This window comes from Dryas octopetala, chromosome 1, assembly GCF_963921425.1.
Source record: "Dryas octopetala chromosome 1, drDryOcto1.1, whole genome shotgun sequence".
In the NCBI taxonomy this organism is placed as follows: Eukaryota; Viridiplantae; Streptophyta; class Magnoliopsida; order Rosales; family Rosaceae; genus Dryas; species Dryas octopetala.
Window position 1 is genome coordinate 31952196 of NC_141366.1, and position 15857 is coordinate 31968052.

General features: G+C 35.1%; 3 protein-coding genes across 4 annotated transcripts; 1 reads left to right on the top strand and 2 right to left on the bottom strand.

The window, feature by feature from the left end:
• Positions 1-8781: 8781 nt before the first annotated feature.
• Positions 8782-10065, bottom strand: LOC147299813 (PLASMODESMATA CALLOSE-BINDING PROTEIN 5-like). Its single transcript, XM_086229546.1, has 3 exons — positions 9945-10065; positions 9519-9770; positions 8782-9023 (listed from the first exon to the last, which is right to left on the bottom strand). The coding sequence occupies exons 1-3, from the start codon at positions 10009-10011 to the stop codon at positions 8989-8991; spliced, it is 354 nt and encodes a 117-aa protein (XP_086085672.1). The 5' UTR covers positions 10012-10065; the 3' UTR covers positions 8782-8988.
• Positions 10066-11147: 1082 nt separating this feature from the next.
• LOC147299814 (Fasciclin-like arabinogalactan family protein) lies at positions 11148-11741 on the top strand. The gene is given in 1 exon segment (XM_086232458.1): positions 11148-11741. A coding segment is annotated over 1 exon segment (594 nt).
• Positions 11742-11985: 244 nt separating this feature from the next.
• Positions 11986-14549, bottom strand: LOC147299815 (structural maintenance of chromosomes protein). Of its 2 annotated transcripts, XM_086229562.1 has the most exons (5): positions 13894-14549; positions 13304-13522; positions 12912-13010; positions 12563-12667; positions 11986-12428 (listed from the first exon to the last, which is right to left on the bottom strand). In XM_086229562.1, exons 1-5 carry the CDS (start codon positions 14386-14388, stop codon positions 12216-12218), a joined length of 1131 nt encoding a protein of 376 aa, XP_086085688.1. In that variant the 5' UTR covers positions 14389-14549; the 3' UTR covers positions 11986-12215. The 2 variants fall into 2 exon arrangements, with proteins under 2 accessions (XP_086085688.1, XP_086085689.1); XM_086229563.1 differs by lacking the exon at positions 12563-12667.
• Between the last annotated feature and the right edge of the window lie 1308 nt (positions 14550-15857).

Below are 15857 nucleotides of genomic sequence, written 5' to 3' on the forward strand. Positions count from 1 at the left end.
CAACCCACCTAGAACTATAAATTAAATTTTCAGGTAACATAAATTCACTCACAACCTAAAACAGCTTCAGCACTATGCAAACAAATTTAATCGTAAAAACTTTCAATTTTCACCTGCGGTTTCAGTTTTCACCGCAGTTTCAGTTTTCATTCGCAGTTTCAGTTATGGAGAATACTCTTATAAAGTCGCAGTTTTAGTTTGCATTTTCATTTTGCAATTTCAGTTCACAGTTTCAATTCATAATTTTAATATTTTTCTAAATTTGAGTTCCAGATGTTAAGTGTGATGCCACGTGTTTGCTTTTCAGTGGATATAGCTAGCTGTTCAAATTTAGTTACTATTCAACCTATGAGGTTATGACACATGACTGGGTCTGTTAGTATTTTTGGTTAGAATTCAGTTAGTTTGGTTAGCTGGGTTTGGGTTCTCTGTAAGCTTAGCTTAGCTCGTGTATATATCTACACAATCAGATTCTCTTTGTAATCATCTTGATCATAATCAAAAGATTTCACTTTCTTCTATCTCCTTCTCTCAATTCCTCTGAATTTTCTCTTTTTCTTGTTCTTTCATTTTCATGATCATGGTATCAGAGCGGGTTAATTCCTGACTCTACTTCCGTTATAGCAATATCTTGTAGTATTCGGTTTTTTGTTTGAGTTTCTTGGATCTGCTTCGTCGTCTTTGAAGTTACAGTAGGGGGTTTGGTTCTACAAGATGCAAGACTGAGTTTGTTCATCAGCGAGTCTTCAAATCTTGCTTTCTACAAATGGGTATTGTGTTCTATTTTCTCTTTTTGGATTCAGAAATTGATGTGGTTGTTTCTGTGTTGATTTGGAATAAAGATGTATGATTGGTTTGTGAAGTAGTGTTTTCTTGAAGAATTGTGTGTTTATGGAAGAAGTGTGTAGTTCGACTCCATGAATTTTTTGATAGTTCTGTTTGAGAAGTAGTGTTGTAATAGAAGAAGTCTGCAAGGAGAAATAGTGAAAGAAGTTATAGTCTCTTGGATTTTCTTGAAAAAATATTAAGATTCTTTGATCGTATCTTAAGTTCTTTGAAGTTCCAGTTTCTTGGAAAAGTGTTAAGATTCTTTGAAAATTCTTTGAAGTTGGATATTCTTTGATTGTGTAGAGTTTGTCTAGTGATTGTGTGTTGTTTGTTGAAGAATTGGTAAAAGAAAATCTGTAGCTATGTCAATTGCAAGTAGAGTTAATGGATTGTTGCCCCTCTTGACTTTTAAATTGACTGATTCCACTTATCTGAAATGGAGTTTTCAAATAAGAACAGTCTTAGGAAGTCATGGATTGTTTGGATGTTTGGATGGATCAGTTGTTTGTCCTTCACAGTTTGTTCTTGATGAATATGGGGTTATACACTTGAAGTTAATCGTGCATTTCTTGAGTGGGATCAGATTGATAAGGCTCTAATTAGTTTGATGATGGCATCAGTCACTGAAGATTATGTGGAATATATTCTTGATTGCTCTTCTGCTCATGAAGCCTGGTTGAATGTTAAAGAGAGGTACAATACTGACTCCAGAGCAACAATTATGCAACTTAAGACTGATTTCCAAACCTTGCAGAAGGGAGCATATAATATTGAAAGGTTTTTAATGAGGATTAAGCATTCTAGAGCTCAATTGTCTGCTGTTGGTGTACATGTCAATGATGATGATGTTTATGTGGTTGCCTTGAATGGATTACCTGATGAATTTGATGCTGTAAAGGCTGTTTTGAGAGGTCACCAAGGACCTATGTCTATGAAGGAGTTTAGATCTCAGCTTCTCGCTGCTGAACAGGATATCAACAAAAAGCTTACTCTTGCCATGGTTCTAATCAATCAATGGCAGCAATGGTGGCTAAGCTTCCCACACCTAATGAAAATCAGGGGTCTATTGGACATAATCTTAATGGAAATAATCATTTTCATTATGATTCTACTTCTGTTAGTATGGATAATGGACATAGTGTCTCTGGGAATGTTTACAATGGCAGTAATGCTTATAATGACAATAATAGCATGACTGCAGGAGGTTTTCATGGAAATGGTGGATATAATGGCCATTCTGGTGGTTATAACAATGGTGGCAGGGGTTATAACAATAATGGATATTACAATGATGGAAGATGGAATGGAAATGGTAATGGTAGTTACTGGAATGGTAATGGTAGTTATTGGAATAGCAATGGAGGGATAAATGGTAAAAACTGGAATTCTACTGTTGGAAGATTTAACAATAACAGTGGTAGAGGATGGAGTGGTAATGGTAGTAGGCAGAATAATACTTGGAACAATGGCTGAAATGGAGGAAGGCAGGCTCCAGAGTGTCAAATATTCTAAAAAAGAGGTCACACTGCTATCAATTACTATGACAGGGATAAGACTTCACAAAATCATGCATCTTTATTTGTTTGGAGTGTCAGATATGTGGTAAGAAATGACATGTTGCACTTGATTGCTTTTACAGGTCCAATTATGCATATCAAGGATCTGGCCCACCTCAAAGCTTGAATGCTTTCACTGCTCAAGTTAATGTTGGCTCTGCTTCTGAGGATGTCTGGATTGCAGATACTGGAGCTACACATCATATGACTGCAGATCTCAACAATCTCACAGTTGCTGAACCATTTGATCCTGGTGAGAAGATTACATTTGGAAGTGGTGAAAGTTTGGGGATCAAGCATATTGGTTTTGCAACTTTATCTCCTTTTCTTAGTCTTAACAATGTTTTGCATGTTCCTAGGCTAACTGCCAATCTCTTGTCTGTTCATAAATTGTGTCAAGATAATAATTGTATTGTTTCTTTTGATGAGAATGAAGTTTGGATGCAGGACAAAACAACTCTAAAGGATCTGGTCAGAGGCAAGAGTAGCAACGGACTATACCCTATTCCAAAGAAGATTACAGTACATCTAGTGTCTTCTTCAACTTCAAATTCAGTGTCTTCTTCAGTTCCTGTTTCTACAGATTTTTTGGGTCAGCTTGTTCAGACTTCAGTTTGGCATCATAGTTTAGGTCATGCCACTAATGAGGTAGTCAATAAGATGTTGTTAGATTCTCATATCCCTGTTATCTCAGATAGTCACCCTCATTTGTGTAAGTCTTGTTTAGGTGGTAAGATGTCAAGGATGCCTTTTCCTTCTCATGTCAATCAGTCTGTTGTTCCTTTTCACAAAATACACAGTGATGTTTAGGGTCCTTCACCCACTATTTCTTTGGAAGGATATAGGTACTATGTACTGTTTCTAGATGAATGTACGAGATTTGTATGGATTTTCCCCATGATAAATAAATCTGATGTTTTCTCCATTTTTGTTAGATTTAATGCTTTTGTTGAAAATCAGTTTAATACTAGTATAAAAATCTTTCAGTCTGATAGTGGGGGAGAATTTTCAAGTAAAGCCTTTTCTTCTTTTCTTGCTTCAAAGGGTATTCTTCACTACTTTTCTTGTCCTTATACACCCCAACAAAATGGGATGGCTGAAAGGAAAACCAAGCATCTTGTTGAAACGTCTGTAACACTTCTACATGCTGCTAAATTACCTCAAAAATTTTGGTATCATGCCTGTTCACATGCCGCATTGCTCATTAATAGAATGCCTTGTCAACCACTTAAAATGGTTTCTCCCTATCAAAAATTGTTTCATCACTTACCTGATATTAAATCTTTCAAAAATTTTGGTACAGCTTGCTATCCATTTCTTAGACCATACAATATCAATAAGCTTCAACCTAAAAGTACTGAATGTGTTTTCTTGGGGTATGCTTTAGGGTATAAAGGAGTCATTTGTTTTAATATGTCCAATAATAGGTTGTTTTTATCTAGACATGTTATTCATGATGAATCTGTCTTTCCCTTTTCTTCAACAATATCTGCTTCTATTTCTGGGTCTGTTTCTTGTGAATCTTCTAATGTCATGACTTGTTTTCCCATTCCTAATGTTTCTGCTTCTGAACCTCCTTTGTCACTTATTGTTTCTCCTATTCTTTCTACTCCACTTTCTTCTAATTCTCATGTTGCTTCTGTTCACATATCTGAGACACATTCTCCTCTTGTTGATACTCATCTTTCTAGTTCCTCTGCTACTTCTCTTAGCACAGATCCTGCTGAGTTATCTGTCCATGATGCTACTTCTCTCATTGAGTTGACAATGCACTTGTCCCTCTTTCCATCACGGCTCAGTTGACTGGTGCTAACACTCATGGTATGGTCACTCGATCCAAGGCTGGAGTTATTAAACCAAAAGCCTTTGGTGAATTTTGGTGTTTCAGTGCTATTATGGATACCTGTCAGTTTGATGAGTTTGCTTTCTTTTCTGGACTAACTTGTATGGCTGATATTCCCCCTCTGATTGAACCCACTAGTTTTAAGATGGCCATTGCTCAGGCAGAATGGAAGAAAGCTATGACAGAGGAAATTGAGGCTCTTCATTTACAAGGAACATGGACACTTGTCCCTAAACCACCTGATAGAAATATTGTAGGTTGCAAATGGGTTTACAAACTTAAAAAAAATCCAGATGACACTTTATCCAGATATAAGGCAAAGTTGGTAGCTCAGGGGTTCAGTCAAGAGCAAGGTTTGGACTATGCTGAGACTTTTAGTCCTGTTGTAAGACATTCAACAGTGAGGTTTGTTTTGGCTTTAGCAGCTCAGTTTCACTAGGAATTGAAGCAATTAGATGTGAAGAATGCTTTTCTTCATGGAGAGCTAAAGGAAGAGGTTTTCATGCGACAGCCTCAAGGTTTTGAGGATTCTACCTATCCAGATTATGTGTGTTTGCTTCAGAAGTCCTTATATGGATTAAAGCAAGCTCCTCGAGCTTAGAATGAGAAGTTTACAGGTTTTCTTCCTTCTCTGGGATTTCAATTCTCTCATTCAGATCCTAGTCTTTTTGTTAAAGCCTCTTCTGCTGGTGTAGTTCTATTGCTGTTATATGTGGATGATATCATCATTACTGGTTCAAGTCCATCAGATTTTCAACATGTGATTGATGAGTTGAGTTTAGTTTTTGGCATGAAAGACTTAGGCAAGCTGACGTACTTTCTTGGATTGCAAATCAAATACAAGCCAGATGGTAGTATCTTTGTTTGTCAAGAAAAGTATGCAAAGGATCTTCTTGTCAAAGCTGGAATGGTTAATTGCCGACCATGTAACTCTCCCTGCAAACCTCATTTGCAAATGGTTAAGGAAGAAGGAGAGCCTTTGTCTAATCCTACTCTATACAGGAGCTTAGTTGGTGCCTTGCAATATTTAACTTTTACTAGGCCTGACATAGGCTATGCTACTAACACAGTATGTCAGTTTATGGCTAAACCAACAGAAATCCACTATGATGCAGTGAAGAAAATTCTCAAATATGTTCAAGGGACTTTAGCTCATGGTTTGCATTATCATTCTGGTCAAATGACATTGACAGCCTATAGTGATTCAGATTGGGGTGGTGACATCAATGACAGAAGGTCTACCACTAGATACATTGTTTATCTTGCTGGTAATCCAGTGTCTTGGCAGTCAAAGAAGCAAGGTACTGTTGCTAGAAGTTCTACTGAAGCTGAGTATAGAGCCTTAGCTAATACCATTTCTGATATTGCTTGGCTTAGGAATGTTTTGAAGGATCTGCACATCACATTGCCCTACTATCCTCTTATTCGTTGTGACAATTTGTCTGCTATTGCTCTTGGTACCAACCCAGTTTTTCATTCCAGAATTAAGCATTTAGATACTGATTTCCACTATGTCAGAGAACGAGTTCAGTGCAAGGACATTGAGTTAGAGTATGTTTCTACTTCTGAGAACACTGCTGACATTTTAATCAAAGGATTACATAGTCCTCTTCACCATCACCATTGTTGCAACCTCAAGCTTGGTCCCCATGCTGAGGTTGAGGGGGGATGTTAAGTGTGATGCCACATGTCTGCTTTTCAGTAGATATATCTAGCTGTTCAAATTTAGTTACTATTCATTCTCTGAGGTTATGACACATAGCTAGGTCTGTTAGTATTTTTGGTTAGAATTCAGTTAGTTTGGTTACCTGGGTTTGGGTTCTCTGTAAGCTTAGCTTAGCTCGTGTATATATCTACACAATCAGATTCTCTTTGTAATCATCTTGATCATAATCAAAAGACTTCACTTTCTTCTATCTCCTTCTCTCAATTCCTCTGAATTTTCTCTTTTTCTTGTTCTTTCATTTTCGTGATCACCAGATCTTTTGACAAAATAAAAAAGGGATTAATGTCATTTTGCTCCCCAGACTATTATACATGTATCAGTTTGCTCCTCAGACTTCTAATTTGAAAAATTAAGAGACCCTGACTTTTTCAATTTTGTCAATTAAAGTTATTCCGTCAATTTATACATTTTTCATCTAAAATGTCGAGATGATCAACCAGAATTTAGTGAGAAATAAAAGAGGAAAAATGATGCATGAGGAAAAAATGATAAGATCTAAATGGAAGAGACCATTTTGCCCTTAAAGATTTGGATAAAAAATGTGTAAATTGACGGAAGAACATCAATTGGCAAAATTGAAAAAGTCAGAGTCCTTAATTTTCCAAATTAGAAGTCTGGGGAGCAAACTGATACAAGTGTAATAGTCTGGGGAGCAAAATGGTATTAATCTCAATAAAAAAAGAGTTTCAGATATGCGAAGAAGAAGAACAAAAAGATGATGAAGAGAGACATAGCGGGGGAGAGAGAGAGAGAGAGAGAGAGAGAGAGAGAGAGAGAGAGAGAGAGAGAGAGAGAGAGAGAGAGAGAGAAAGAGGAAAGAGAAAGACAAAAAATAAGAAATAAAATGAAAATTGACCATAATTCAAAATAAGTCAGTTTGATGCAATTGATAGTTACCTTGTTGTTAAATAAAATTAATTGGTGCACAAGAGATTAAATAGGATGTATAACATGCACCCTATAGTAATTAATTCTTATTTATATATAAGAAAAGAATCATTGAACCTAATATTAATAATTTTGTCAAAAAAAAACCTAATATTAATAACATTTGATCATGTCTAAATGTCTAAATATCTAAATAAATTTGATGCTAGTAGGACATGGATTGACAGGTTTAATTCACTAATTCGAATAAGGTCCATTGATTTTAACTATTAAATTTTAATAACTTTTTAGTTTAGGTATCAAAATTAAATAGTATTTTAGATTAGGTACTAGTTGAAAAGTCAAACAAAATAATAAAGTAAAAGGTATTACAATTTACAAATATTACATCACATGCCACTACAATAAAAAAATATATATATATTACATCACAAATATTATATTAATTTATAACATATTGTATTAAAATAAAATAAAATCAATCCAGTTACAACTTAACTGTGACTGTTTTGGTAGATTGAAAGAGACAACTCACACTACTATAATATGTATTATTTTGAGTAAAAGTATTGTTTTGACCTCTATTTATACAGTTCATATTATATTGTAGTATAATTTCTCTAAAAAAAATTTAATTAAGTCACAATTTAACTGTGACTGTCTCACAACTTAGATGTAATTGTTGTTCAGTCACAACTAAATTTGAAGTTGTGAGTATCGTACATTTATAACTAAATGTGAAACTGAGATTACATTAACAAACTTTCAAGATAATATAAAAGCCTCAAGGACAATTTTGTCAAAACCTTATAAATTTTAACTAACACCCATCATATGTTGGCCAAAAGACAAAAATATCAAATGAAAAATGCTCAAATCAAAGGGGCCAACATATTTGTGACATATTCTAAAAAACTACATTTAAATTTGATAGTTCAATTGAAATATTATATGGTCTTGATGCTATATCAAAAAATTATTAAAATTTAATATTTAATCCTAATTTTCTAATTCGAATATGATCTGAATTTGTTAATCTGATTATAAATGGATTTCGATATGAATTTAGGTTAATCCAATCTGAACTCTAATCCGTTTTCAGGTCTAGCCATAACCCAGCCCAAACCTTGCGTCTTATTCTAAAAGCAGCAGCTAGGGTCTAGCCTGCTGTGCTGTATACCCAATGAAGCACAGTTGGGCTTGATCTTTGAATCCAAAGGCCACTAACAGGCTTGATGCATACGATAGCCGAAGGTCCAACAGTGTGGGCCGAAGATCCAACACAAGAAGACAACCAGCATTCACAAAAGTTGAAAGAGTTATCAACTCATCATCGATCAAAGTACTTTTATCTAAGGCCACACAATGAATGAAAACTAAACTAAAAATAGGTTGAATTACACTTTACACCTTAGATATACGTCATTTTTTATTTTGGTAGCTGATGTTCAAAATATTTCAATGTAAAACTTAAAGTTTATGAAATTTACAATATACCCATTTTGTTACTTTTTTTTGTTAATTTTGACTGCATATAGCATGTATGTGATTCATTTACACTGATGTGAACAATAAATTTATGTCACGTGGACAAATAAAATAAACAAAAAATAAATTAGAAAAAAACAGTTAAATTATTATATATTAAAAAAATTAAAAGACAACATTAAAATTAAATATAAAATTATCTCGTTCATCCCTACCTCTCCCTTCTCCCAGCCTCATCTCTTTTGTTTCCAGTTTTTTGTTTTTTCAAATTTTTAATTAATTTTTAATTTTTTAACCTAGAAAATTTTAGTTGGCTTCTTAATTTGGGTTTTTTTTTTTTTTTTTTTTTCCACATAGTATAAAATGTATTGTTGTCATCAGTGTAAATGAATCTCACATATGATATATGCAGTCAAACTTAATAAAAAAGTTAACAGAAAGGGCACATTGTAATTTTTATAAACTTTAGGTTTCATATTGAAACGTTTTGAATATCGAGTACTAAAGTAAAAAATAATCTATACTTGAGGGGTGTAAAATGTAAATAACCCCTAAAAATAATTTCATTTCATCTCCATGTCTCCGTGATACAATAGTGCTTTAGAAAACTAAAAATCTGCTTCAGAGTTAAATCTGCATGCAAATCCTCTATTCTTTCATCACGGAAGATACTCAAACTTGCACGAATTATGACCTGTCACAAAGCCATTAGAGAAAAACAAATATGATATTTAATTTGGTAAATAGATAATATCATGAAACCTCTGAAGTAGAGCACAACGTTCAAACATTTAGAAAATTCACCTCCTCATCTTGAAGAATGTGAATAACTTCACTCATAAGCAAGCTTAAGCGTATTTTTTGGATCCATGTTCAATGATTCATTATAGAAAACTATACTTTATTTCTTTTTAACTTTTTTGGGGAGTTGGACTATTTTTAGAATAATGTATTGATCTTTTTAGTGAGGCACATATAGGTCATAATTAAAAACAAATTTTGTACTTATTTCTTCTGAAATTAGTAGTGGACACACAAACTATTAAACCAATTTTATTAATCTCAACTAATACGAACAAGTAAAAAATTGACATGTGACTAGTGCTGTTATTGTAAACTGAGTGACGAATTTAATAATTTAATTAGATGAAATTAATGAGTTGAAGAGAGTTTGTATAGAAATTATTACTTGGATCAAGGGCAGTAACCAGAGCAGCAGAATTGAAGTAGCAGGTTGCTCCTTCCTGCTTGAACTTTTGATAGTAATTGTTGAAGGCATAAGAGGCGTGGTGTATGAAAGTATTAGGCAAGTAGCATGGCTGGTTCACTTGTATCTTACTGCAGTCTGCACCTCCCTTTCCACAAGCCCAATTAAGGGCCATTGCCAGCTCCTCATCTGGGGTCTGCTCATCAGCTATGCACCATTCCTCTAACTGCCCACCTTTTAATATATATTACACAAATCAAATTTACAATTACACTTAGTATTACAAATAATTAATCATCATTTTGATCTTAATTTGTACTATTAGAGCCATTACAATTAATGTAACTTTCATGCAAGATCAATAGAATTAAAACTAAATTGATGGATAATGATGAGTAGTTTAATTACCAGATCTTTGTGGTGTTAGAGCCAAAAATAGCAGAGCTGCCAGAATCCATTGCAAAGTTGATGACATTGTTGCAAGAGCTTCAATCTGAACTTGGGAATTCAGAGATCTCCACCGACAATCAGCAAGCACTCTATGTCTATATTTATGGAGGAACTTTCTCACTTGGACATAGGCTTTTCTCAGCTTTAAAAAAAGTTGAAGCTGGCAACATGTTATAGATATACGTTCCTTCAAATCTACGAAATAACGAATCCATTTATGCTTTTCTCTAGAATGCCTAAAATACCCTCATTTTTAAGTACTCTAGTGAAGTAACTTGTCACTCACTGCTAATCAAAGAAAGATCAGACATGTTGGAGAAAGTAAGGTACTAGTATCAATTGACTAATAATTAGTCGTCCACCTTCATGAATCTCCCAATGAATTGAAACATCGATTGTAACATTTTATAAAAGTTTTGGATCTTTGGCTTCTGGGTTTATGTCATAATAACATAAGATTACTGATCTGATATATATGGGTCATTTTTGGTCTTCTCTATACAACAAACATCATTTGACATGATCTAGCTAGCCTATCATCATGCATGGCCGCCCCAATTAGCTAAGCCAAACAAACTGATCAACATGGCCGACTTTAAGAGTTGGCGAAGCAGGTGGTTGTCTTAAGCCCCAAGATGTTGAGGGCCCTCAAATTTTAAAGACCTCTTTATACTTATATATTATGTTAGATTCAAGTAATATACATAAATGGTCGAAGACCCCATTTTTCTTCAAAATCTCAAAACTGACTCTGCTATAAAAGGAGATCGGAAAGTAAGAAATTAAGAATTACCCTTCTAAAATTCCGGAAATTTGATACATTTTTTATTGCAGATTTTGGTTACTGACATGTTGCACTGGGTTGGCAAAAAAACAGTCGACTATACAGATCTAATATTTGTGCGAAAAAAAGTACTGCTAACGGTTTTCACGTGTATTACCTACCATCAAACTGACTTCTAACAACATATACAGAATTTCAATAAGCGCTCGTGTGCATGCACATATATATTTTTCCTACTTGCAAGTTGCAAGGACAAACTACAAACACAAATTAAGAGTAATTTCCTATCTGTTTCACTCTTGGTTCAACATATATACCTTGAGGCTTCACTCCCATCACTACCCTCTATCTCAATTCTCAAAGCAATATCTCTCAGAATGGATGCTTGTTTTTTGTTCTTCCTTGTTGCTCTCTTCCCACTTTCACAATCACAATCACAATCACAACCCACCCCAACCCCAACCCCCACCCCCACCCCCAACCCTGACCCCACCCCACAGCTCACCGCTCGTTTCAACTACTCCGATTTGCACGCAGCAGTAATGAACATGAGATCCAAGTCTTACAACGGATTTGCAATTCTTCTGCAGATGCTAAATGGCACATCGCAACCAATGAACCGTGCCTTAACTTTCTTGATTCCAGGTGACTCACAGTTATCTGAATCCCCAATCCCAATAGACCACCTTGAGGATTTCATTATAAGCCATTCAATTGCAATGCCTCTTTCTTTCAATGACTTCTTACATTTTCCAACTGGGAGCATTATTCCATCTGGTGTTGATAACAAGATGCTCAGAATCAACAACCGTGGCAGATCTAATTACAGCCTCAACAATGCACATGTTGTCACACCAAACATTTGCCTGAACTCCTTCATTAAGTGCCATGGAATTGATGCAGTTATTCAGTATGACAACAATTCATATGTAAGAAGCTAAATGAATCCAACATCCTGCTTCTGCAACTAGGATTATAGATCCCCTTACTATTTCAATATTATAAAGCCCCTCTACCTCCAGTGGGGTTGCTTAATTGTAAAATCTTCATTCTGTCTATGTAGGGGAAAAACTTGAGCGTAAAATTAAACTTATCAATCTACTTCTCCACAATTAATATATTCCAATAACTGTTTAATTTGATCAATGAACTCAAAGAAACATGTTACTGCAATAGAATAAATACTTTATTATCTAGCAGAAAACTGGATCCAGATAGCATTCAGTAACACACAACGACTTCCATTATCCATGTTCTTCAAGTGCACCATGTACAACCACTGACCAGTAACGTCGACTCCCATTAAACTTACATACTCTTCCATTGAAAAATGGACTCGCCTTTTGGTCAGTAAATCTTGTGGATAACATTTATATATTAGATACTGACCAAGATGAAGCAAAAGACGAACCAAATAACTAAAAGAAATCAACTGACAAACTGATTCAATAAAATTTACGGTGAATTTGGTGTCCATATGTGCGTTTAGCATCACCCGATCTCCGATTTCCTCGAGCTATTGTGCTTTCTGTTTCAGAATTTTGGCAACAATCAGAACTTTTGGACAACTTCCTGACACAAGAGTTAAATCCAAACTCCATATTATTTTCAAATAAGCTTTCATCATGTGGAGAGTCGTAGCCCATCTTGTCAAATTCCTGCAAGAAATCAACCCCTATTTCAAACATTTATGATTTGCAATCAATGTGGAAAACAATGTGAGGTTTATGACTTGTGTAAGGGCTATTAGAACCCAAGGAATACGTAAATATAAAACAAAACAAAATGTGACCTTGGACTTTGTTTTAGCATAATAGGGTGTTAAGCAAGGATTTAAGTCCTCTAACAACATGTCATCTGGACTACCAGGGCTGGTTGGATCACCACAGCTGAACTCCTGTTTTAATGAACTATTTATTAGTGAAAAGGAAGTAGGAAATAAATTATAAAATTATCTGTCCTTGTTGACAAGAGCTTTTTGTAAATTGATCACTTGAATCACAAATTTGCTATCCAATTTCTATAAATTTAAGCGCAAAACTCGTAAAAGGAGGTTGCAATAGCAGTGGTCAAAACTGATTTAATTGAGTAAATCTGTCCATTGCATTCTCCAAATTATTACTTTACCATGGCGTGCTTACCAGAGAATTCGAAAATTCCTTGTGATCATCTATTGGAGTTCTTGGAGAACTGTCATCAAGTTGAAAACATGCCCTCACTGAATATTTATCTGCCTTCACCTGTTCAATCAATAACCTTTATCAGAGAAAAATCTGAAACAAAAATTAAATATAAATAAAACCAATATCAGCATCTGGTTCCTTTTAAATTCTTTTTCCTTCAAGCTGACCCTTTGACACAGAACATCATAGACTTAATTAATGTTACTTCTAACAGATGAACATGACCATTTTTTAGATAACCATGTTGTCCCAAAGCCTTGGGCAAATAATGTATATCAAACTAACGCCATTTACAGTGGAATTGCAGTATGACATAAAAAGATTAAATGTGGAAAGTTGAGCGGTAATACCTCGGCAAGATCCTCTGCAAGGCACTGAAGCTGGCCAGTAAGAGAAGTGACCTGCCTTTGAAGATTTGGGATTACTTGCTTTGCTTGCTTCAGTTCTGACCCCTGCTTCTCTAACAGCTCTTGAAGCTGAGAATTCATAACATCCGGGAACAAAATCGCACTCTTCAACGATTTGATCTCTTCCCTTTGCTTCAAACATAAATCCTTCAATTTATCCACCTACACTTTCCAAACAAGCCCACTGCCTCATCATTTCTATAACGCATTCAAATTAGCCTATTTATTGTCCAATTCAAATTCAATGCTGAAATTTGTGACATTAATTTCAACTTTACGAATGTGAACATAGAATTTTTAAAGCACAAAAAATTCAATAAATTTGTGAGATTATTTTTTATAACGCATTCAAATTAGCCTATTTATTGCCCAATTCAAATGCTCTAATCCTGTAAAACTTAAAAGTTCTGGAATTTACTGCGGAATGGTTTCAAAAATTTGAAATTTGTGACATTAATTTCAACTTTTTGAATGTACACATAAATTAACAAAGAAATAAAAAAAATAAAAAATTTAAAGACGAAGTGACTCACTTCTCTGTTTTTCTCTTCAAGCATCAACTTTAGCTCGGCAACCTCCAATTCTTGCTCCTTATTCAGACTCAAAAGCTCTCGCTCGCTCCTCAACACCATGGCCAACGTCCTGGTGTTCGATTTGACCTCAGTCAACGCTTTGACCTCCTTATTCTTATTCTTATCGGACAACGTCGTTCCTGTTCCTTTCCCAAAGAGTTTCTTGTGCAACGCCGCGAAATTCGAACCCGACCCATGTCTGGCGGCCGCCTTCTTCAAGCCGCCGGCGATTGCATCGGACGGTACCACCAAGACTTTATCTTTGGACGCCGAACGCTTTTCCATAAACTTTTTCACCATTGTGGTGAATTTGGGATCGGAGGGCTTGGATTTGGCGAGAGCGCGTGAGGAGGAGGACGTGGGATGCTTGAGTTCAGTGGAAGATGAGGGGTCGGAGAGGTGCGACGACGTTGAGGAGCGCGCATCGTAGGAACTGTACCGCGATGAGGGCTTCATTGTCTACTGAGACTGAGCTAGTCTCCTCAGCTAGGGTTTCTGAGGATGAGGGAGGGACTGACCATCTGAGTTTGCAGTTCGAATAAGTTTGAAAAAGAGGGAAGGAGCAGAGGGACACGTGGCAATACCAGCGGCTGTGTGTTGGCGCTGTCTGAATTCAAATTTTTGCGCCGTCCGGCTTCGTTTTGAATTTTTTGATTGTCCTCTTTGCACTAAGGCCTTCTATGATTGAACCCAAAAACCCAAATCTACCCATTTTGGGCCTCAGCCGGTGTCTAAATTTTGGATTTGGGTTTTTGTAACACAGTAGTGCTAAACATCCTACATTTTTATACCATAATTTCATATCACTTTATGTGGCAACTTACTTGATATTCATACATTAGACAGTAAAAAATTAAAACAAAATCCAAAAAGAAAAAGAAAAACTTTACCCAATAAAATAACAGTAGTGCTACATATACCACATTTTTATACCATAATTTCATACCACCTTATGTGGCAACTTACATGGCATTCATACATTGGATACTAAAAAATAAAAATAAAAACCCAAAAAGGAAAAGAAAAACTTTGTCCAATAAAGTAACAACACGTCAGATGGTATAAGAATGTGGTAAGTATAACATTATTCATAAAATAATGAAACGTAAAATGGTATAAAAATGTGGTATAAGAATGTGATAAATATATCATTATTCTTTTAGTGCCTAATTTTAAACACCCTACTCACCAAAAAAATTTGTCTAAACCCCCACCCATCTATAAACTCTTTCAAAACCCCCTAAAACTTATAATCCTAAATTACCCTTCTGACGCATGCTGACGCGCGCTGACGCATGCTGACGCGCGCTGACGCATGCTGATGCATGCTGACGTCACTGTAACTGTATTTTGGTGAAACTGTTTTTTTTTTTTTTTTTTTTTTTTTTTTTTGCTAAAACTCAATATTTCACTAAAACTAAAATCAAACACTGAAATTGAATTTCATTACACTAAAAATGAATTTAAAAAATTCAGTTACACTGAAACTGAATTTCAAAAATTCAGTTACACTGAAACTGAATTTCAAGAATTCAATTACACTGAAACTGAATTTCAGATACACTAAATTGAAGAATTCAGTTATGAATTCACTTACTGAAACTGAATTAAGTGATAAAACAATTACACCTCGACTAAAATGCAATTACACCTTAATTAAAAAAACAATTACACCTTTACTAAAACAATTACACTTCACTAAAACAGTTACACCTTTACTGAATTCCGTTTCACTAAAAAGAACACAGCAACCTTATCCAAAAAAAAACCAACAATACAACAAGTCATTGAGATGAGAGGAGTAGCCAACAATACAACGTCGTCCGATCACCTCACACGCGACGAGTACACGACAGTCGCCATTGCCTCGATCTGTTTCTACCTGCAAATTTGATTCATCATATTTCAGAACCATAATTTCATTC

Coding starts and splice junctions, on each gene's coding strand:
- LOC147299813 (XM_086229546.1), bottom strand. CDS start 10,011: ATGTCATCAACTTTGCAATGGATTCTGGCAGCTCTGCTATTTTTGGCT. Junction 9,771..9,944: donor TCTAACACCACAAAGATCTG/GTAATTAAACTA, acceptor ATATATTAAAAG/GTGGGCAGTTAGAGGAATGG. Junction 9,024..9,518: donor GGTTACTGCCCTTGATCCAA/GTAATAATTTCT, acceptor GCTTTGTGACAG/GTCATAATTCGTGCAAGTTT.
- LOC147299815 (XM_086229562.1), bottom strand. CDS start 14,388: ATGAAGCCCTCATCGCGGTACAGTTCCTACGATGCGCGCTCCTCAACG. Junction 13,523..13,893: donor TTGAAGAGAAAAACAGAGAA/GTGAGTCACTTC, acceptor TGGAAAGTGTAG/GTGGATAAATTGAAGGATTT. Junction 12,429..12,562: donor ATGCTAAAACAAAGTCCAAG/GTCACATTTTGT, acceptor GATTTCTTGCAG/GAATTTGACAAGATGGGCTA.